A 22018-nucleotide genomic window follows, 5' to 3' on the forward strand; every position below is an offset into this window, starting at 1 on the left:
GACAGCAAGTACAGGTTCTAGATTTTTCCCAGGAAACAAGTGTACTACTCAGTCTGGCTTTAGAAGCACAGAGCCAAGGTCCTTTCTGTTACACAGTGAGGAAATCCTACTGAGATGCCCACATGTAATGATCACGCCATACACAGAGTCTGCTAACAAGGCCAGATGGAAGAGACATGTGCAAGGAGACCCACAGACACAGTGTCATGTGTATTAGATGACTTCACAGGTGCCACTTCAGAGGATGAGACGTGTTCAACTTAAATTTTAAAAATGACTTGCTTTAAAGAGAATACCACAAATAATCCTACAAGTAAATGGGCCAATCTCCACAACAAAGAGGCGCCTGTTTAGACGCCTAAGGAGTCGCCAGCTAAGGCCTCCAGGACATCCGTGTGGGAGCTAGCCATCTAGCTTTCTATGCTGACACCGACACAACAGCAAAGCTCTGAAAACATACTTCCTGTTTGATTTCTACTGAGGAAGAACCTTCTAGTCATCCTACATGTACTGGACAAGTCTCACAGGGGGCCCCCACTCCACAGACCACTGTGCCCAGTGCTCTTAAGCAGAGCCGGACACTGCAGAGGTGGGGACATCTCATGTGTAGGCTAGCTATGTGGCTGGCCATTGGTTGCTAAGCACTGGAAGCTGAGTGCCAGCCTGGCAGTATGTTTGGCAGTTAACCTCCATCACGGATCATATCACCAACATGAACTGACCCCCTTTTCTTAGCTCTCCTGAGAGGAACTCGGAATCTGTCTTCCTACTCACCAGGAGTGTGTTGGACAATGGATCAGTGGGGAGAATGAGCACTATAGAACTCAAGGCTGGGCAGGGCCTCAGTGCAGCACCCAGGGTGGGTAGTGACAGAGGCAGAACACCTGCATTTGCAAGGTGATGAGTGAGATAATAAACAGACGTAAAGAGGACGAGGTGGCCAAGGTCCAGCCTTTGTTCTGGACACCAGCAAGACATGTTCGAATCTGTAACTAAGACTCTATACCATTGGCCGTATTAACACCAGTGTCTCATTAAGAAAACAGAAAGCTTTCCCGAGGAGTGCTATGAGCAACTGTGTCAATACAGACACAGGGGCCACTAATCCAAAAGTTATTAACGCCAGTAGGCAGGCATCTCATTCTGTGTGTTTGCACTGGTGAGTCACAAGGTCATTGTGAAACCTTCGCCATATGTTAGAGGAGCCCATGTGTAACACCCAGAACCCCAAAGAGCACAGTTGAAAATTCCACCACCACTGCTTCAAGTGTCAGTCAAGACAAGACCGTCAAGAGCCACCTTCTCCAGAGGCGGAAGAGTGGAGCGTGAGCAGTGGGATGCGGGGACAGGAGAGGAAGGGACAGGTGAGCTTGAGACACCCTGGCTCAAAGCCATCAGACTTCCGCATTTCCTGAGAAAGACATGCTCTATTTATGTTGAATGTTTCTTCCTTGCAGAACATAGTCATGTCCACTGGGTAAGCAGCACAGCTTGGAATTCCCAAGTCAGGGTGCATGCAGTTCCCAAATGGATAGGACTCCACCAAAATGACAGTGTTTAAATGTGTATATGCATACACATATCTCATTCTCTCTCTCAGCCTCTGATATTTTAGCATGGGTAGTATGTTAGAATATGTGGGTACCTGATTTTGAAACCATTTAATAGGAGAAAAAATGTTAAGTTTGTTTTTTAACTGATGGTAAAGAGTAACAGTGGCAAGGACTGGGGAATGACAGTAGAAGTAGACACTCTTGCTCTGACATAGTTATGCCTGACACCCCAGCAGCGGAGAAATGACTGAACAGGACTCTGAGACTGGATGTTGTGATCTGTGATCCAGGCATTAAAGTACCTATAGGAGCTCAGCTGGGAGACGGATCAGGGAAGTTCAAAAACACCAAAATAAAAAAGTTTGTATCGACAAAACCAGAGAACACTTAGAGATAGGAAAAAGGCCAACCTCAGGACCCTTTGTGCTGGGCCACACAGCCTTGAGGACTTGCGTCTCTGGAGTGATGAATCTTGGTGGTGAGACCCAGACTTTTTTCTAGTTACCACACTTTACACAGGTTCTCTGTCCTTAACAGTAGACGGCCATTAGTGAGAATCCTCACACATCCCATAAAGGATGGCACAGTACACAGGTACCAATCAGTTCTCAGAGGGGGATTGATGAAGACATCAGCTTTTAGACCCCCCTACCTTCATACACTGACGCAACGATGCCTGCAGCTCGGCCAGCCCTCCAGGTGTTTCTTGTGCATGTGTCTTTAAGCTTCAAATCTTGCTTAGCAGAAACCTAGCTGCTCTACTTGTTAGAAACCTCTGCAGTTTATGCCACAGGCCACCTAGGTGCATGCCACATGTGGACGGAAGGTGGGCATACTGAAGGGCTCTTGATGGGTTCATGCCCATTGATATATCCCTGGCTCACTTTCCTCTGCCCATCACACCCAGTCCCTGCGGCAGATTTAGCACCTACTGAGTGCCAGGCTGGTAGTGGTGGGTGACAAAGGTCCACTTAGATGAGACAGCTGAACTTCTCTGGGGCCCAGTGGATCTAAAACCCTCACAGGAGGCACATGTGTGGAGGGGATAGCTGAGCTCTGGTATCCCACTAGCAGCCATGTTTATTTTTAGCCAATCATACACTGTGTTAGATTTAGCTGTATCCTTCTGTGACAAGTGTCTGTCTCCACATTTGCCTCTCTGGTCAAAAGGAGCTCCTTCCTGAAGGGGGAAGAACTGTACCATGGTCATCTTTTAATATGCAGAGACTACAACTGGTACAAAACAACCGTATTTTGAATTTATTGATAAATATATTCCATAGTAGTGACAACAGTGCGCATTGATGGGGAACTACAGGATAAGTTCTTCGATTGTCATAGTCTAACGCATTGGCCAGACCTGGTATGACACATTACACTAATTCCAGAGGTGGAAAATGGGGCCCATCATTGGTACCCATGTGCATAACATCTCTCCACACAGAGACCCTGATCTAAGTAAGACAGGGGTAGTGGCCTGGCAGAGTATACTCTCCTTCTGCCTCTGCTGTGCCCTGAGGCGAGAGAACTATTTTATGACCCGTTCAAAGGTCATTCACTAGCTCGGCCTTGCCCATTTATCCTTAAGCCCACATGGTAACACTGAGCTCCTTCCTGGGCCTTCCTGTCCCATTTAACTGTCTTTTCTCTATGGCACTGTATGTTTTCTGTATGTTTTCTCTATCTCTCTTCTACTGCAGTGTGTGCTCCCTGAGGAATATTCTGAAGCTCCCCAGCTGTAACTCTTGGAGCTTAGACACCTGGTATGTGACTGCCACTAGGCAAGTCTGGTTGAGCAGATATGTTAGTGCTGTCCCTTGACTGGTGTCCCACTTAGAAACACATTTTTTTTCCCGCCAAACTCTGGACAACTTCCCATTTGTCCTTGTTAAGTTTCTTTTTATTCCGGTCTGTACCACCCTCTAATTTATTCAAACGCCACTGGATTATCCCAGCTCTTGGTGTCAATTTTTTTCTAATTAAAGTAAACTGCCATTTATTTCTCACACTGATCTTTAACACGAGATGTCTCATTCTTGTCATAGCTATGACTCATATGGAGAAATGTGAGTTGAATATAGGGGCTCAGAAGCACCAGAATGTTCCCATCAATGGTTCAAATACAAAGGGAGAGACACAACCACAATTATGGATATACAGTGACCTTGAACTGTACCAGATGACTCACCCCGCCCCCTTCAAAGCACACACACCGCACCCTTCATCTCCCCACACACTTTAGGGATCTGTCCCCTTCTGCCAGCCATCTCAGTCCTCAAGCTCTTTCAATACTCATAGTCAGCATAGAGCACACACACCGCACAAGAGATCCAAGAGAGTATGTTTCTAAAAGGAAAGGGAGGAAAGACAGAGAGGAGATCAGCCTGCCTAGCGACAGCCTCCTCTGAAGACTATAAAAGGCCTGTGAGTTGAAGGTCATCAGAGTCTGTTTGTTTAGGGAGGCTTGCAGGTAGAGCACACCACAGCCTACAGTTGCTATGGGGTCTGTTTACAAAACAAGAACACAAATAGTTACACAAAAGCAGAACATGACTTGGGGCCAGGAGCTAACCGGGAGTCTGCTATGCCTTCGGGTAAAATGTCCTGAGTGCCTTTAAAAACCAGGCCTCCTTTCACCTCGTAGGTCTGGAGGGGCCCCATTCTCTGCAGATCTCCCCTCCAGGGACTTGGGATCTCTCACTATTATAAGGTTAGTTGCATCCCCCCTTTCCTTTTTTCTATTTAAAGACTTAGAAACCAAAATTATTTAGCCCGACCATTCAAATTGGACAAGAAAAACATTTAGCACTTGCAAGAGAGAGAAAAAGAGAACAAGAGGAGAGTTTTGGTGTCTCGAATGATTTGAGTCCAAGCATGCAAAGTTTAAACTGAGTTACTCCTGAGCAAGTGCCGAGAAAGGTCTCTGTGTGAGATTTTAGCTGACACTCTATTCATCACCGGTGTTTAGTACGCTAGAATGTTGCCTGTTTACTCAACCACATGCTCCTGAAACTGAGGAATAAAGAAACAAGTGTGTGTGTGTGTGTGTGTGTGTGTGTGTGTGTGTGTGTGTGCTTTCATGTCATGTGGGCTTGCTGCTCTACAATTAAATATGCCATATGAGGGAGGCGGCCATGAACGGAGGCTGACTCTTCACACTACATTGACCACGGTCCCCACCCGGCGCAGCCCTGATGCCTTTCTGTGAATGGGACAGATTGCCATATGGATGAAGACACTGAACAAGCTGTACAACTCTTGGCGACATGTGCCCGGGGGATTGTCCCATATTAACGCCACCTGGGCTGTGGCAATTGTGCTCTGTCTGTGCAGTGGCACCGAGCAGCCCATAAGGATGTTATTTCTGAGTACACACAAAAAAAGAAAATTGCAGTTAGGAGAATTCTCTGGCTAGCGGATGTGTTGCTCAATTCCCGAAGTAGTTTCCCAAAGGAGCGGTTATCTTCTGCATTCACACAGGCAGAAGTGACAGGCTGGAACACATATTAACAATTTCCCTTTGTGAGCTCCCACTATTGTTTTAATGAGGAGTCTACACTCTATAATATACTTGGGCCTTGACTGATCACAAAAGGGGGTAGAATAAAGAACTTCAGGCATGCTGTACATATGTAACGCATTCGTATGAATCACCCCAGTGAGCCAGCTTGCAAGAGGGGTATCTCCCTTACAAAGGCCCACAGAGCCAGGCCTGGGGAAAGATAGGTGCAGAAAGCAAACAGTACAAAGACCAGCCGGGGAGCAGCATGGAAGAGCACTTTTATGAATCTTGACCTGATAGCAACGTGGCTTCCAGTTATACTCCTAGCACTGGCCCCACTATTGACTTAAGAACATGGAAACTTGCTATTCACATGAGAATAGGATGACACTGGATGGTTCCAATGGCCACTGGAAAAACAAACAAACAAAAGAACATTTCTCCTCTTCTAGTCCCAGGTGGTAAAGGTGTGAGGTTCGGCATACGCATGTATAGGCTGTAAGTACAGCACGGCAGGTGGGGTAATTGACGGTCCCCAGAGCCTGGCTCTCACTCTTCCTCAGCTACACACTCTCCACCTTCAGTGTGTCGTCAGTATCAGAATGCAAATGCGTGTTTTCAGGAGGGAGGGGCACGGGTGCTGACCTGGGAGTCTGTGATAAACTCCCATTAGCAATGATCCTGCATCAAAAGACAATGTCCATGAGATCTAAGAGTGGCAGGCCTCAAATATTATTTGGGGTGGAAAACCTGGCAGATTATAGGCACAGTTGGGGAATCATATCATCCAACATTCAAAGGGAAAAAAATTAAAATCAGCTAAATTTAAGAGCAACTTATAAAATGAACATAACTCCTTACGCCAATGATGTCATTTTACTGGAAAGTGTTTGTCAGTTAAGCACAATAAACAGGGTAAGATTTATGGAGTCTAATGATGCTATGTTATGGTAAAAGGCACTTTATTGAGGTAGCATACAACAGCTGTTAGAGAATGATCACTGGGCTCACTCTTTCTTCCTTTTCTTTCTTTTTCTTTTAATCACTCCACAAAGTGAACAGTCAAGAAAAATCTATAAACCTTTCCCTTATGGCACTGCAACATTTTCAAGTTTTCCTCTCTGTGCTCTCCCTTCATGTGTGGATGATGGGAGGTAAGGAGGCACCATGCTATACTACACTGTCCTGAAAGAATTTTCTTTCCTCCTTCTAAGGAGGCCAAGAAGGATCACTTAGGAGCAATGAAACACATAGTAAATGCCTGCTTCTCAGAGCATGATGGCTGCCATGCATGCAGCAGATGCTTGGGATTCAATGTTGCTGAGCCCCAGGGTGCTCCTAGCTAGCAAAAGTGAGGCCATTTCTGCCCCCAGCAAGTTACTTTCCCGCTGGTGAGGAGAATGGGAGCTGGCTTTAGAGCAAGATGCTCACCACGCAGCCATCATCCGGAGCCATCCCAGTTCTCCATGACCACTTGTCCCTCACCCTTTATGGGAGCAGAGTGGTCCTCACACTCCGCTGCACACGTTCACTTTCCAGCCTCTTCATTCCCTTCTTTGGAAACATGGCAGGCAAGTGGTGTAGACGACGGATGCCCTGGGAAGTTCTTAGGAATTCTTTCAAATCCTAGCAGTACAAACAGAGGCTGGGAAACAGATGACAGCCATTGGGGTTTCAGTCTCCTCAGCTTGATTTCTGAATCTACCAATCAAATGTCCAGCTCTCAGTTAGAGTTGTTCTGATGAGCTGTCTCCTGACAACCGCGCCCTTGAGGGTCAGGAAGACCTAGGGGGTCTAGTCTAGTCCTCTATGTGGTCACCCATGCTATCTAACTTCTGCAAATTTTAACATCTGTTGGGGTCTGGAGGCAACATCTGTGCAATTACTGAGAGGATTAAAAAAGGAAAAGTCAGGACCAAGATTTCTACTAAATCTAGTGGGCATGAAGTTTCACACACAAGAACAGTTGCAGACAGAGGCATTCATTGTGTGCCATCACTATCGCCTGCCATGTTCTGATTTTCCAAAAAATAGAAAGATAGAAAACCCTGAAAGAGTGCCACTTGCCTCTGACCACAGGGCCAGGACATGGGCCTCAAATCAAGGTCTCTTAGTAACTCTTGAGAACGGGGAGTGGGTGGGACTGGGCTGTCTAATGCATGTCTGTTAACCTGAATGTGAGTGGCAAGGGCTGTCTAATGCATGTCTGCTAACCTGAATGTGAGTGGCAAGCCACTAGTTTTGTGGACATGTCCAGAATGTTACACAACTGTGAGAAGTAAGTATGATGTTTCCCACAAGATGATATCTGGTGAAGCTGTTTCTTATACTTGAATGGGCATCTGTGGCCAGCTTCTGGGAATCTATGACAACACACAGCCCAGATTAGTAGGTCTGAGACCCTTAAGTTTCTTACACGGCAAGGTACAACACAACTATGAGTCGATAGCTTTGGGTAGCCAAGAGCAATTGTGTGACAAATACCAAGTCATATACACCATATTAGACCAAAGAAAAGCAAGTCCTGAAAAGTACTAGTAGCCTGGAGACCTGAGCGCTCAACAAAACCTCTATCCTCAATCCCCAGCACTGGGAAAACAAACAAACAAACCTCTGAGAATGTCACTGCAGGATCTGAGAAACAGCCTAATGGTGAAACAGGCAGCTCCCCCCAAATTTGTCAGGTGATAAATATTCCACCTTTGTTTAGGTAAATCTCTGTTTTTCAGTGGGTCACAAGATTTAGGTTGGCAATACTCATGCTCGAAATTGTGAGAAATATGTAAATGAAAATATGCAAATAAGCAAGACAGTGTCCCAACAAAACTATTTACAGAAGTAGGAAGACTGAATTTGGCGGGGAGGGGGATAGGTGGTGTGGGGAGTATCACACAGTGTGGGCCTTTTTAATACATCATTTAAGCATCTAACATGCATCAGCAGCTTGTAGGAGCAACACGTGCAACCAGTATTTGACCACCCCTTCTCTCTCGGAAATGCTTTAATGGAAAGAATGATTAGGGTAGGGAGTTTTCTTGGTGCTTTGAATCAAAAGAAATATAAAACAAGGTGATTTACAAGAAACAACAATTTTCAGTGTGAAAGTATTATTCACAAAAATGGAAACTTGAGTTTACTGCTGAAATCTCTGATTCATCAGACCCCCTAAATGTGGCTTCGAGAATATGCAAAGGTAAAGGTTCCTGTGTCCAGAAAGGCTCTGAAAACAAACTTCCAGAATGTTAGCAATTTATCCAAAGGCACCAACATTTCTTCATCAACCAAAATTTGTTATTTTTTTTCTCAAAAGAGGAAGCAAATTAAAACACCAGGGAAGTCCACATTTCCAAGTTCCCTGATGCTCACAAGTATCAGGAGGACCACAAACACTAAAGTTTCTGAGATACTGGTAAATATGCAGCACTGTGTCCACAAGGCCACAGATCAAAACCAGAGACCCAGAATCAGCTGGACTGGTACAAAGAGCACAGAAACTACGCAGCAGCCTTCCAGGCGTATTCGAAGGCAGATGCCAGCCACACGGTGCAGAAAATGCAACTGGGGCACACAGGGCGACGCCAGTAAGTGAGCCTGAAAACACAGAACGTCACCCCACGCCTGGACTGAGGACCAGTGAGCTCACAGTGAAGAGCTCCCGTGTGGGTCACCGTGTCTAAGGAGATGGTTGCCTCAGAGCAGGCAGAGGCCACACAACTGTGATCTTGGCAGAGCTGGAAGAAACCTCTTTAACCAAAGGCTTTAAGGGAATCTTGCAACGAGTACTGAGCAGAACTGTGAATCAGAGAAATACTAGTCCTAAAACGTTTGCTAATGACTGAACTGTGTCGTCAAAGAGCTGAGAAGGAATGGGGAGGGGGTAGCATTTCTAATCTGGATGGCAAAAGGGAGCTGAAATAGAATGAAGACCACGTGATACGTGGCGAGGACACACAAGATTTACAAGGCAGGGTGGAAGTGAAGGGGGAGCCTGTAGAGGACACAGCCTTGCTTGCATTTGTTTGTGTGCGTGTCCTGGAGGGGATTTGCTTTTCTTGTCCTCGAGTACTACTTCAGACCAGAAGTGATGTATAGCTTATGAATCTCACCTTCCTTCATCAAAGATAAAAAGACCTAGGAACTATTTTTATCTATAGGAAAATAAATAGGGGGCTCATTTTCCTTTATATGTTGTACTGTGCACACAATATTAGGCAGTAATTGATTGTTGCTTGAACTGCAATTACATAAGTTTCTCTCAGGGACTTTGCTTTTTTCACTTAGGCATTCACTTCTATACTGAATGGGAAAACTTGAAAGTCAGATCTGAATATGGATCTTGGCTACGACACTAAATCAGTCATGTACTGTAGAACCATCACTGGTTTCTGGAACTCAGCTTCCTCGTCTGTAAAATGGGGTGACAGTCCCCACCGCATCCCAACTAGTCCTGTGAATAAAATGAGACATCACTCCATACGCAATAGTCTAGCGGCAACCGGCAAGCAAGAAGGGACTGATTTAATGTGCCTTCCCTTCCCTGATGCAGCATAATATAATGTGATATTTAGAATTTTAATTCAGGCAATTACTTAAGTAGTAATTGCTATTTGTATTTACATAGCTGCTTTGATCCAAGAAGCTCAAAGGGCTTACTAAATTTAGCATTTTAATAAATGTTTCATTTGCATTCTGTTGGTTCTGTTTACCCACACCAAAACTTGGAATTTCCTGAAGGGAGACAGTCCCCGAACAAGGTAATGCCTTTACGTGTGCAGGCATCCCAGGTCTCACTCAGGTCTGCGTGCTAAGAGGTTGTCACTCCACAGCAGCAAGGCATGATCACGGAGGCTCGATCACAGCTGCTTCCTCCCGCGTCTCTCCCTTAGCATTGGGCACGCTCAACTTGATCCCACCACGCTCCTCCGAGGCACTGACAACAGGGGTGTTTATTGCACCGGTGGTTTTATATATAATCAGCACAATAAACATTATTAAATTGTCAGGAGAGACTCAAAGCAGCAAGCGTGGCACCGCACTGAATTCTAACGATGCTGACCGTCCATGAGAGCACGGGGACAGGATCTTAACAAGCCTTGATCTGAGTGTTGGCATCCGCCTCACAAATCACACGGGCCGCTCCTCCTCGTACACTGCTGAATACTGATGGGCATCTCCACCCTACGCAACAGGGAAGTGGGTTTCTATTGGCAATCCTTGCCAAAGTGGGTTTCTTCCCTTCTCTACACTCAAGGGTTTACCCTGAATGATTTAATTATAATTTTCCTTGTGTAAGACAAATTAAAGAGGAGAGTAGGAGTGTCGTGCCAAGCACATTATTTATCTCCTTAACAGATTGCAGCTCACCAAACCCCAGAGCTACTGCTGCGGCGGCTGCTCACAGAGGCTGAAAAAAAACGGGGCAAGAGTGGGAAGGCGGGGGTTTCCAAATGGCGCGGAGATATGTGTGAGCCAGGTAAGAGCCTTACACATCCCACGACTTTAAAAACAACAACAACACAAATCCTCCCTCTTTCTCTCTCCAACCAATTTTCACACACAGCACTCCTAGATCTTTTCAGGAAAACGATCCCCTGAAGGCGGCTAACTGTGCCCGGGCTGGATTGCCATGCACAGTGGCAAGGCCTCTTGCTTGTTCGGTTACTGCTCTTGAGGGTGAAGGGAAAAGTGTATTCCCTGGCAATCACAGGGGAGCTTGTAAGGATGTGTATTTCACAAATGCCCTAGGGAGGGAGGGATAAAAGGTTTTCGTGGCAGGAAGGAGAACTCCTGAGGTGTGTCCCTGACAGCTCAGGGTATCTACCCTTGAGAACACACTTCCTTAGTGGCAACCCCCCATTCCTTCCCTTTGCTACTATTTTCTACAGGTAAAGTGGCCACCACCTATGGGACTTAAAAAACACCAGAGTAAGGGGCTGAGGGCTAGTGGTAGACCACTTGCCTAGCATATCCCCAGCATTGCCAATAAGTGAATAAACAAATATTCATCCTGATGAGGTAAGCACATGTTAATACTCATTTTAAAGTACCTGTATCTATATACAACCGGCTTAAAGATTATTGATGGTTGATCCGATCACCTCGATAAGCTTAAAGCTACTAAGCTATCATTAATCTAAGGTATTAGAATCAGCTCAAAGTCTGCTGGTACAAGGTGAATGTATGTACAAGACCCTGCACCCACCAAAAATTAAAGGCAAGTGCATGCGCCAGAGTCTTCTTTGAATCCAGCCACCGTCGGTGTATGAGATACTATGAAATGGGACAATCAAGGGAGTAACTAACATCGTATGATTTCCTAGTTGCCTGCTCTCTGCGTGCGTAGCAAGAACATAGCCCTTTCTCACGTGCAGACTCAGGCTGGTGGAACTCTCAATTCTTTTCTGACCCACAGTCTAATTTTAGCATAAGATTAAATGCAACATTTGTGCAGACAAATAAGGACCATAAAAAAAAATCAAACAAACTTAGTCTGCGGGAATCAGACTGTGTCTTAGATCCACTTACTCTCAAACGTGTCTTAAGACATGAAAAGGCCTATTCTTCTCTGGTTTGCCTCCTTGCTGTTCCATCACCAGACTGCAGATACATAACCTTTTAGGAGGAAACCGAGAGCACAGTGCATCTAAACAAGGAGACTTTCAGTGTCACAGAAAGTCTGTGCAGTCTCCACAGCGGCCGACAAGATTGCAACAAATACCTTAAGTGCATCAGTCGGCATTTTTCAGTGCATGGCCTCCTGCTCCGCCTATGGATAAAGATGTAATTCAATCACTCTGCAGTAAATGGACAGCATCAGCCTTGGGACGGGGAAAGCCGGTACCACAAAGGGCAGCAGCCCGGAATCTTTCTGTTAAAGCCACCTAAGGTTTGCTACTTGGAAATTAAAAAAGAAGCCTAATAAAGACATTATAATAGATTCCAAGGCAAGATCAAAGACTAGTTTCAGGTACCTTTATCCTTCACCACTGGAAAGTTGGAAACCCAGGAACCTGAGTTTGGCCTAGGCTATTCCTCAGCCCCTTCTAGATCACTAGGCTTAAAGCGTCTTTTAGTTCTTTCCATTTCTACCAGAGACATTGCAAACAAATCTTCAAGGAGTCTTGCAGCTATTAATTATAACATGTGTTACTCTCACTCTGAAAACCTTTGATGGCTTTTAAGCTCAAATCTGGTACATACACAGACGACATGTATAAGTATGTGTGCCACTCAGGAGGGATACATTCTGAGTCATGAGCAACATCACAGGTTACAAGACCTAAATGGTACAAGATTACACATCTGGACTACGTGTGCATATGCAAGCACATATGGTATGGTCATCTACTACTCCTACAGCCCCAACGGGATGGGCAGATCAACCCAATATTGAACCAAACACAAGAAAAACAACATTAAAGCAAGCACAAGAAAAACCAAGCACGAGGCATGGGGTAATACATGATGTAGGAGGTTGCTGCCACAGTAACATGGTGAAATATTTTTGTGTGGGGAGAGGTACAGTAGGAGTAGGTCCTAAACTAACCATTACACAGCACAGTACAGTAAGCACATTGACTGGTCACATCATCACTGTTAAGGGTTATGTCCTGTTTATAACTGTGTATGCTATACTTTCTACACAACCAATAGCACAACAAGTTTAGTCCACGACCAGGGCTACAAACACTGGGGAAACGCCTCCACCTGTGTGGTTACAATGACTACACTATCAGCGGAGGTATTTTTCAACTCGATTATGTTATCTGGCCACCACTATGCAGGTAGTCACATACCAGCACACCGCTACACAATTATGTAGAGCTGTACACTGCATTGCAGACAATATATATCTGGTTAAAACAGAGGGCACAGCGCTCAGCATTGTACAAAGCACATGAAATGATACTGTACTTACTTAGTTGATAAAGTGTAACTTTTCCACTGAGCCATTCAGACTCAAAAACAAAATAGAGAATTTGCTTTTGTCTGATAAAAAAGGTTTTGCTATGAGAAATTCTGGCAAGGCTTCTTGCCCTCTGTGTCCACAAGCTCTCCATAAGAAATATATAGGAAAGGGTCTAAATGTAATAAATAGGGTAAAATGGTCCATTTGAGGAGTATTATATTCCATTTCTGAAGTGTATTTCAATGCTGGCAAGACCGCTTCTGGGTGTAACAGAATGAACGAACCACTTTATTTCCTTAGGGCTTTAAGGAACACAATGCAGTCAGGATCTTGAAAACAGTTCAAGCTTCACCTACCACTCATCAAAAACTCAGAGCACTGAAAATATAAGGACTTAACTTATAAACAGGAACTAGTGCTACCTCAAGGACCGTCAGGGGAGAGTAAGCTTCAGTTCAACTCACCATCATTTAATTCTCTCCTTAGTGTCTATGCTGAAAAGGCCCATGCTTCCTTTTGGGACACGATGAAGAAACCAGGTTCCCCCGTTTCAGGGGGAAGCAGTCAGTGTAAACTAGCACTAAGTGCCTTGTTTCCTTAAAGCAAGACTTGAAATTGCCCACAGCACACACCACTGTCACCTTCGAAGGTGCTTGGAGCCAAGGAGTTCAGTTTACATGGAGTGAGTGAGCGCCTGGCAGAGCACACAGTTGGCCTGGAAGCCTTGAGAACCAACCCTTCCAATGAGGAGCTACTAGACTTCTGCCAGGGCTCCTGAGCCGAGTGCAGATCTAAGAAAGTGCTAACTCCGTGTTGAAAAGGTGAAAATAATTAGATGCTTCACACCCAAACCATAGTGACTACATCCTGAAGTAATCATATGCGCATCCAAGCCCCATGAATAAATACAATTAGGTTTTCCAGAGACACGGAATGGGGAGGGCCACCTGCCCCGTCCAGGTGGAAGGCAGTACTGACCACAGACAAGGCTGGGTGTGCTCCTACCTTTCCCGTTTGGGAGTGTGGACTGAGAGCTGTCCATTGGTAGAGGCGTGCGGGTTCATGATGAGGGAGGTCTTGGAAGGCGCCGAGGACGAGACGCATGTGCTGGTCAGGTCTAGGCTGCTGTGGTTGCTGCCTGTGGTCTCCTCTGCAGTGTGGGCACTTGTCACTTCTTTCCACAGCTGCTGCAGTTCCGTTGGAATCATGCCTGAAACAAACAAATTGGATAATCAAATCAATTAACAGCTAATTCCGTCCTCTTCAAACAGTAATTAAATCAAAGAGTCAGTAAACAAAGCTTAGTGTTAGGGGGGGCTTTGGGTGTTCACACTTTCCTTTTTTTTTCCCCCTCCCAACTACGGCAAATTCAGTAGTGATAAGTGCACCCTCCCACTGAGCCGCCACTGAAGTCCCCTTGTCACACAGAACAGACACCTTGAAATGGATGCCAAGCACAGCTACTCTGCGGGCAGCAGGACTCCCTCCATTCAAAGGCCATTTCTCAGTTTTAGGACCGTAGAGGCAGGCCAGCTTATATTTAGGCAACATAGGAGACCTCTAAATAAAATTTGTTGAACTATAGTCTCATGACAACAGGAACCACAAAATGAGTAATTTTTGTGCTTAAGTCTTAAATGATGACAAATAGCTTTGTTATTAAATACAGTTTTTATTAATCACTTTTAGACATAAATTATGAATTCATACCGTCTTCCTGAAATGCTTTTCAACTTTTAACAGTCAAATTGATTATACTATGATTATTTCATTAACACACCTATCTTCCTCATTAATTTTGGTTTCTAGTACCACATGCTTAATTGATGGATGTGTCTACTGAAGACTGTGTAACTTTTTATACAAGTAACACTATTATTACTGTCATTTCTGAGATCAACGCTAATGAGCCATTGCAGAGTGAAAATGGAAAGGAAAATAAGCTTGGAGTAATAAAAGTTCTCTTGTTTGTTTGAATGGGGTCAAAATGGGCAGGGGTCTTCAAGAAATACGTGTCAGTCTTTATTTTCTCTTAGATGAGATACAGTCAAATGTCAACCTCATCACTGTAGTCCTTTTTATCTTTGTCCTATCCACACAGCCTCTACACGCCAGACTTCCCAAATTCTAGTTCAGTGTATACTTTAGGCTGGTGTGGATGCCCAGAGAGACAGGCTCTGAACTGCACCCACCAACAGCAGAAGCTAAATAGCTTCCTCTGAGGAAGGAAAAGCAGTCACACACTCTGCCATCACTGGGCAACTCCCCCTTGGAAGTGAATGTCTGGGCCGCCGTTTGTCATCTCCATCTGCTGGAACACAGCTCTCCTAGAATACCAGCCATTTTTTCTGGTTAGATAGCAACAGCCGAAACAGGCTTGTTTCTTACCAAACTAAAAACGTACTGGATTGAAAAAAAGGAAGCTGTGTGCATTATATTCATTTGAAACACATAATAAAAAAATGCCAAGGTCTAAATTTAATTTATTTTTGTCATTTAGAATACAATGGCTAGATAATCATCTCAACGTGATCAGCCAAACATCTTTACTTTGCTAAACTGTTAAAGATTTTAATTATGCTAGCATTGGAGAGCACTGGTCTAATGAGGCGATGGACTCCAGAGAATCCGAGTGGTTAAGAACTGTGAAATGAGTCTGATAGGATTTTTTTATATTCACCGTAGATCGTTTGCATATCAAAGAGGAGTAAATTATTGCACAGCAGACCAATAACCTTCCCCGCCTTCCTAAGAGGAGCAGTAACAAAAACAGTTGGTCTCTCCAAAGCAGTGCTCCGGGAAAATGTTCAAATGCTCGAGTATTTGCAATTAATATATATTATAAAGGAAGCGTCAAATAATACATCGAGTGGCCAGAGATCCTTCAAATGCATCCTCGACAGCTGAGTGGGTTTCCTTCTCCCTTCATAAAAATCAAATGCCAATTATATTTTGATGGATTTTGTCCCAAATGAGCATTTAGTTATTAGGCATATTCAATTATTCCTTGTCCCCTGAAATCAAACCTTGAGGCAAATTAAACAAAGGGAAAGGTCACGACACAATCCTGGGTATGGCTTTGCTGCATGTGAGCTATTATTTTCAAACACCTTTCAAAGTGACAGGTAGGATGTGCCCATAGCTAGCAGGTCTGCCACTGTGATCTGCACACTGACAATTGCCGGTAAACAAAGCTGACCCTTGGACCAGGGTTGAAACAATGGGGGGAGCAGGCTGGTCTGTGGATGAGGGTGTATTGATATGAAGGCATATAAGTCAACACCTATTCTTATTTTCCAGTGAGTAAACACAGGAAAAGAAATAGCCATCTATTTTTCAACTCAGACTAATTGATTTCTGGGTCAACTGCAAGGGAAAGAACATAGGTCTAGCGACAGCTGCTTTCACACCTTCCTTCTGAGAAAAGCAAGACTCAGTGGCTGGTCCGAAAGGACAGCACTTCTCTGGCAAATCAAGGCCAAGACAAATGTGGTCACCACTTGTTACACCTGCACAGTGTACCAGTGCGATTCTGGGTTGTTTTTATTCCAGTGGGCTGGCAAACCAGGTTCAGCATCCACATGGACCAAGTAGAAAGAAGGGCCTGGATGAGTGACAACAGATACCTCGGGGCCAAATGCCAATGTGATCATTAGGCTCAGAAACAGCCTCAATAGACTGAAGACAGAAGAAGCAGGTGATTTTATTCCTCCTTTTTAGTTGACTGTTATTCAGTGACTACTAGGCACTCCAGAAAGCCTACACTTCATGGCAGAGTTAAGACAGACAGAAGCTAAGCTGGTACCCACCAGAGTAACATGGATGCCTCATTTTTAGTTATGTGTTTCTTCCAGAATGGTACAGTAAGAGTATCAAGTTAGACAAACCCACTGATTGGTATATAACCAAGTATACAGAGCTTACATTCAAAAAGAAAAGAAAAAGAAAAAAGAAAGAAAAGGTTGCAATAAGACATTTCTGTATGAAACTATTGGAATTAAGGACAATCAAATGCTGAATGAAAAGGAATGAGGACAGACTTATTATGGCAAACAGAATCAAGGCTCTAGAACAGTAGGTCTCAACCCAGGGCTGCAAGACTCACTCACAGGGTTGCCTAATTTCGTACCTGTAGCAAAATTATAGTCATGTAGTAGCAATGAAAACAATTTTCCAGTTGGGGGTCACCACAGAATGAGAAACTGTATTAAGGGATCACAGAATTAGAAAGATTGAGAACCACTGCTCTAGAATAATCCAAAAAGGGGGAAAAAACCACTCTACTTATAAAAAACCTAGGAAATGGCCTTTAAAATGCATTCACTGTCCCTACTTTCAGCTTTCCACACAGATGTAAGGGAACTGGGCAAGGGCATGCATGGGCTGTGGAAGAACCCTGATGGTTTTATTATGCATTAGGCATTGCCAGCGCTTTCAGATACCTAACCCTGGCGCCTCACTACATTTCTTTTATTCTTTTTTTTTTTTCCAGGACAACCTGTCCCTTCATTATAAAAGAAAATGCAGGCACAGGTTTAAAAAATGTATGTTGTGGGGACAGTTGACAGATTACTGCTTGTGGAACTCAATTTTACAACCCCAGGTATCACTGGCTCCAAGACAAACAGTTGATCAACCTTTTTTTGTCCTTGTACACCCGTACCCAGGTGACCATGTTCAAGCAAGCAGAAAGTTGATTTAAACCTCATAATGACATCAGTTTTAAGCCATCATCTCTCGGATAAAAAAGAATTGTGTTGTAGTTCAAACGTGACTGAACGCTCTCGAGCCACTTTGCTGAGGTGGCTGGGGAGACCAAAGTGAGCTCCTGCTTCACGAGAGATAGCCATAACTGTGGTCCACTTTATACCCAGTGCCTAATGCCAGCAATGCCAACATTTACATTCACGTTGTCTTGGGCGCACATGCAGGCACCCCTTAAGATGCTACATATGCTTCTTCCTAAGGTTGCAGGCGCTAATAGTGACAGCTGACTGCTAAGCCTATCAATCAATGCCACGGTTGGTGAATTGCCTACGGTGTCTCTGACGTGCTACTGCGGAGATGACACTGCATGCATCACCACGTTCATTTCTTTCGCATTACACATGAGCTTGTCTTGTCACTGCCCAATTGCCCTCTTTTGGACGGCTTAACTGATGTACTGTAACAATGAACCTTAGTGAGCAAACTTAATAGTATAGGAGCGGTGGGAAAAGATGAGAGCAAGTGAAGTCCGGTGGGTGTGTCAGAACAGCCTGCCGTGTTTCCAACAATAAACCGAAGGGTGTAATTAATGCAGGTCGTAACATCAGGCAAGCACAAAAATGCATTAGCCAAAGTGCCCTTCCTTTGCCTTGGGTTCAGTTCCCACTTCTCCCCACCAGACAGCAACAGAGGCGATGCCTCTCAGCTACCAAACAGCTCAGTAGACAAGGCAAGGGCAGGTGGGAGGGCAGGAGGAAGTGAAAGGAGGAAAGAAGCCACAGTTTTAGCGTTGAAAGCAAAGAAAACAACAACAAAAATCATAAGGGACAGATGTTGGGTGTGGTTGACTCGGGAGACAAAACCTAAATAGACACGCCTCACTGGCTCCACGCAACACCAAAAGTTTCTAGACAAACGACTGCCTCTTCAGCTGCACAAAAGAGACTCATCATTCTCACCCTGCTTCAGAAGGCAACTGAATCCAACAGGAAGCTGTAACTACCATCTATCCAGTGTCAACTACAACAGGACGGTCTGCGGGCCTTAAGGATGTGGCCACAGTACCACACACAGTTATTGTTGGGTATCTGTAGGATCCCATTGTGGATACCAGGGAGCAAGGATGCTCAGATCCCTCATATAAAAAACAGGTATTACACTGGGTCTTGGTACACACCTAAATTCTCAGCTGTTGTTCAAGGGACTGAGACAGGAGTTGGGGGCCAGCCTTGGGTTACAAAGGGAGAGATACTGTCTGGAAAGAAAGGCAGGCAAAGAGGAAGGGAGGAAGGAAGACAGGAAAGGAAAAGAGAGGAGAGGATATCATGGTATTTGACAGAGCCTATGATCATCCTATTTAAATTCCAATCAGTCCTCTCTTACTTGAGGTACTTAAGACTGTGTGAATTTTGTTACTTATGACTATTAGTAGAATAACACGAAAGGCACCTGCCCATGTTGAGCCCAGATAGCAGTATGGCTTCTTTTCTGTCTCTCAATATGTACTTGGTAGAGTCTGAGAATGTGGACTGCTCATGCGTGGAAAGACGGGTAATTGGGACAAGAGAACTGGCCTTTAAACATAGTCATAGTCATGGCTTCCCCTCCATTCCCTTTTAATTCCTGAGTAAATCAGAGCTGGTTACACCCTCAGGTTCTCCTAAGAACACCTACAGATTACCTTTATCTCTGATGCCAGCAATTTCTCAAAAATGATTCATGATATCTACTAAACACTGATACTTTTCCAGGCTGGAGAGATGGCTCTTTGGTTAAAAGCACCGACTGTTCTCCCAGAGGGCTGGGAGTTGGATTCCCAGTAACCATATGATAGCTCACAGCCACAGCCACCTGTAACTCCAGTTCCCAAAGACCTGACACCCTCTTCTGGCATCCACAGGTGCGACGTTCACATGGTACATACAAATACATGCAGGCAAAACACCATGCACGCACGCACGCGCACACACACACACACACACACACACACACACACACACACACAAATACTAAAGACAGACAAACATCAACAGCAAAAACCCCACCAAAATTCTTGATACTTTTCAAGGAACAAAATTTTATAAAAAGAAAATAACTTGAGTGCTCAACTCATTAGCTAAAACTCAGCAGAAAAAAAGTATAAAAAAGGAACAGAAACACAAACAAAACAAAAAATATTCCACTGATTTTTAGAGAACAGACTGATTTTAACATCCATGATGGAAATAAAATTGATAGTGTGCCTAAATATTTAAAAGATAGTGTTTAGGGGACTGAAGAGATGCCTCAACAGTTAAGAACACTAGCTGTTCTTCCAGAGGTCCTGGGAGCTATTTCTAGCATCCACAGGGCAGCTTACAACTGTCTGTAATTCTAGTCCAAGGAGATCTGACACCTTTTTCTGGCCTCTACAAGCATCAGACACACCTATGATATACAGCCATACATGCAAATAAAAATGCAATTAGGAAATAGTTTTTAAATGATGCTTATATAAAATAGTACTAAGATATAAAGATTTAAATGAGAGGCCCAGCATCATAGACTCAGGAGGTGGAGGAAGGAGTATTACTGAGTTCCAGGTTAGCCTGAGTTATGTCAGAAATCCTATCAGAGAGGGAGAACAGAGGGTGGGAGGGAGGGAGGGAGGGAGAGGGGAGGGAGGGGAAAAGGGGGAGGATGAGAAGGAGGGAGGAAGAGAAGGGGTATATGTAGAGACAGGGATGAGAGAAGAAGGAAGGGAAAAAAAAAGAACCTTGCATTATCTTAATATGTATGATTAAACAGTGTGTTTCAAAAACATTCGGAACCAAAATGCTCAAGGACTGCACTGACACATTTAGTAAGAGCAAGGAACCTTTGATTCCCCCCCTCCCCCCATCACTGCAACACAGTTCGTGTGAGCATTTGGATCCCTGACTCTTCCTCTTGACATGAACAGGCATTGTAAGGGCCCATCTGCTTTTTAGGTTGTTTGCCTAATGTCTCTCTGTGCCTGTTTCAGGTGGGCCATTCTCTGCATCCCAAGCAGGCAGAGATCAAGAAACACCCCATCCCCCTGCTCACCTTCTCCACAGAGCTGCCCCCCCATGTAATGGATGCATACCTTGAGTAAGAGGTTGGAGGGGAAGGGCAGGCTGCCCGGGTTGAATTGTTAGAAGGCCTTGGCGCTGCAGAGACAGGAGGTGCTGCTGCTGCAGCTGCTGCATCTGTAGAAGCTGCTGCTGGAAAGCCAACTGCTGGGTAGCCACCTGCTGTTGCTGCAAGAAACAGTGAGGGGCAGAATGAGATGGCCACTTTCCAATGAAGGTTAAAAGTGTGCATGTTTCAAAGCTCGCCACCATCTTCAAAACCCTGAGGACTGCCACCTGAGCTCGGCGGAGGGCTCAATGTCAAGTTTAACAGGGACACACCATAGCATGGCTGAAGACAGGTGGGGGGTCTGTGTTAACTCTTCTGCTACCCCCCCCCCAGGAAAAGGATTCCTTTGACAAGCCTGCTTTCCCAACAATGGGAAAAGCGTGCCTTCCATAGTCACTACATGAACTTTGGAGACTTTGACATCTGTAATTATTCACACTAGAAAGGAGATTTCATCCTTCTAGTCTGGAGGGATTTGAACCTTATACCCTTGAGGTGTCAGAGAGCAAGATGCCCCCCTCCTTGCCTGCACTGACAAGGACCTTTCACTAGTGTTTATCGTTTCTGACATAAATAAATGAGAAAAAAAATCAGACCTTTGAAGAAGAAAAACTTCATCTAATATTGTTAATTAGCCATGACAAACGATGAAATAACATTGTAAATCTTTCATAGAAACAGCCACTAGGTTTTAATTACGAACATTCATAATTTAGCAAACAACATCATACTCCACCATGAGTGTTTAATGTTAACAGGCTCTTCAAGCTTTAAGATTCTTCAGTTGGCTTGAGTTTCAACCTCCAAGTTGTCCTGTGTCCCCCGCCCACTTTGTTCTAGAAAGGAGGGGCTTTATGATATGATAAATATCTCTGTTGACTGGACAATGACAGGAGGAAAACTTTTGTTGTGTAAAACATCAATACATCATTCCTGTGTTTAGCAGGCTTTACCCCAGCCAAAAAAATTAATGTAGATTTCCTCAGTAATTATCTGAGTGATAGAAAGATAATACGGTGCAGGACTACAATAAATAGAAGGAAATTATCTAATATCCTTAATCTGCTAGGAATCATATCAAGGTGGAGGTCTTGGCTACATTATGACTAACAATTAGAAAGTAAAAATTAACCCTTTCCAAACTGAACTATATATATATATATGTACATATATATGTAATATATATGTTTAAGGAACACATAAGAG

At 44.3% G+C, this 22018-nt stretch overlaps 1 protein-coding gene across 13 annotated transcripts in view; it reads right to left on the bottom strand.

The window, feature by feature from the left end:
• The window catches only part of Foxp1 (forkhead box P1), a 405483-nt gene that overhangs the window by 64517 nt on the left and 318948 nt on the right, over positions 1-22018 (bottom strand). For all 13 annotated transcript variants that reach the window (XM_040738590.1, XM_005071201.4, XM_040738594.1 and 10 more), the window contains 2 exons: positions 20778-20931; positions 13970-14174 (listed from right to left, as the gene is read on the bottom strand). In XM_040738590.1, coding sequence (XP_040594524.1) covers positions 13970-14174; positions 20778-20931 — 359 coding nt within the window. The remainder of the gene's footprint in view (positions 1-13969; positions 14175-20777; positions 20932-22018) is intronic.

The sequence above is a fragment of the Mesocricetus auratus genome, unplaced genomic scaffold (assembly GCF_017639785.1).
Source record: "Mesocricetus auratus isolate SY011 unplaced genomic scaffold, BCM_Maur_2.0 Super-Scaffold_100676, whole genome shotgun sequence".
Classification (NCBI taxonomy): domain Eukaryota; kingdom Metazoa; phylum Chordata; class Mammalia; order Rodentia; family Cricetidae; genus Mesocricetus; species Mesocricetus auratus.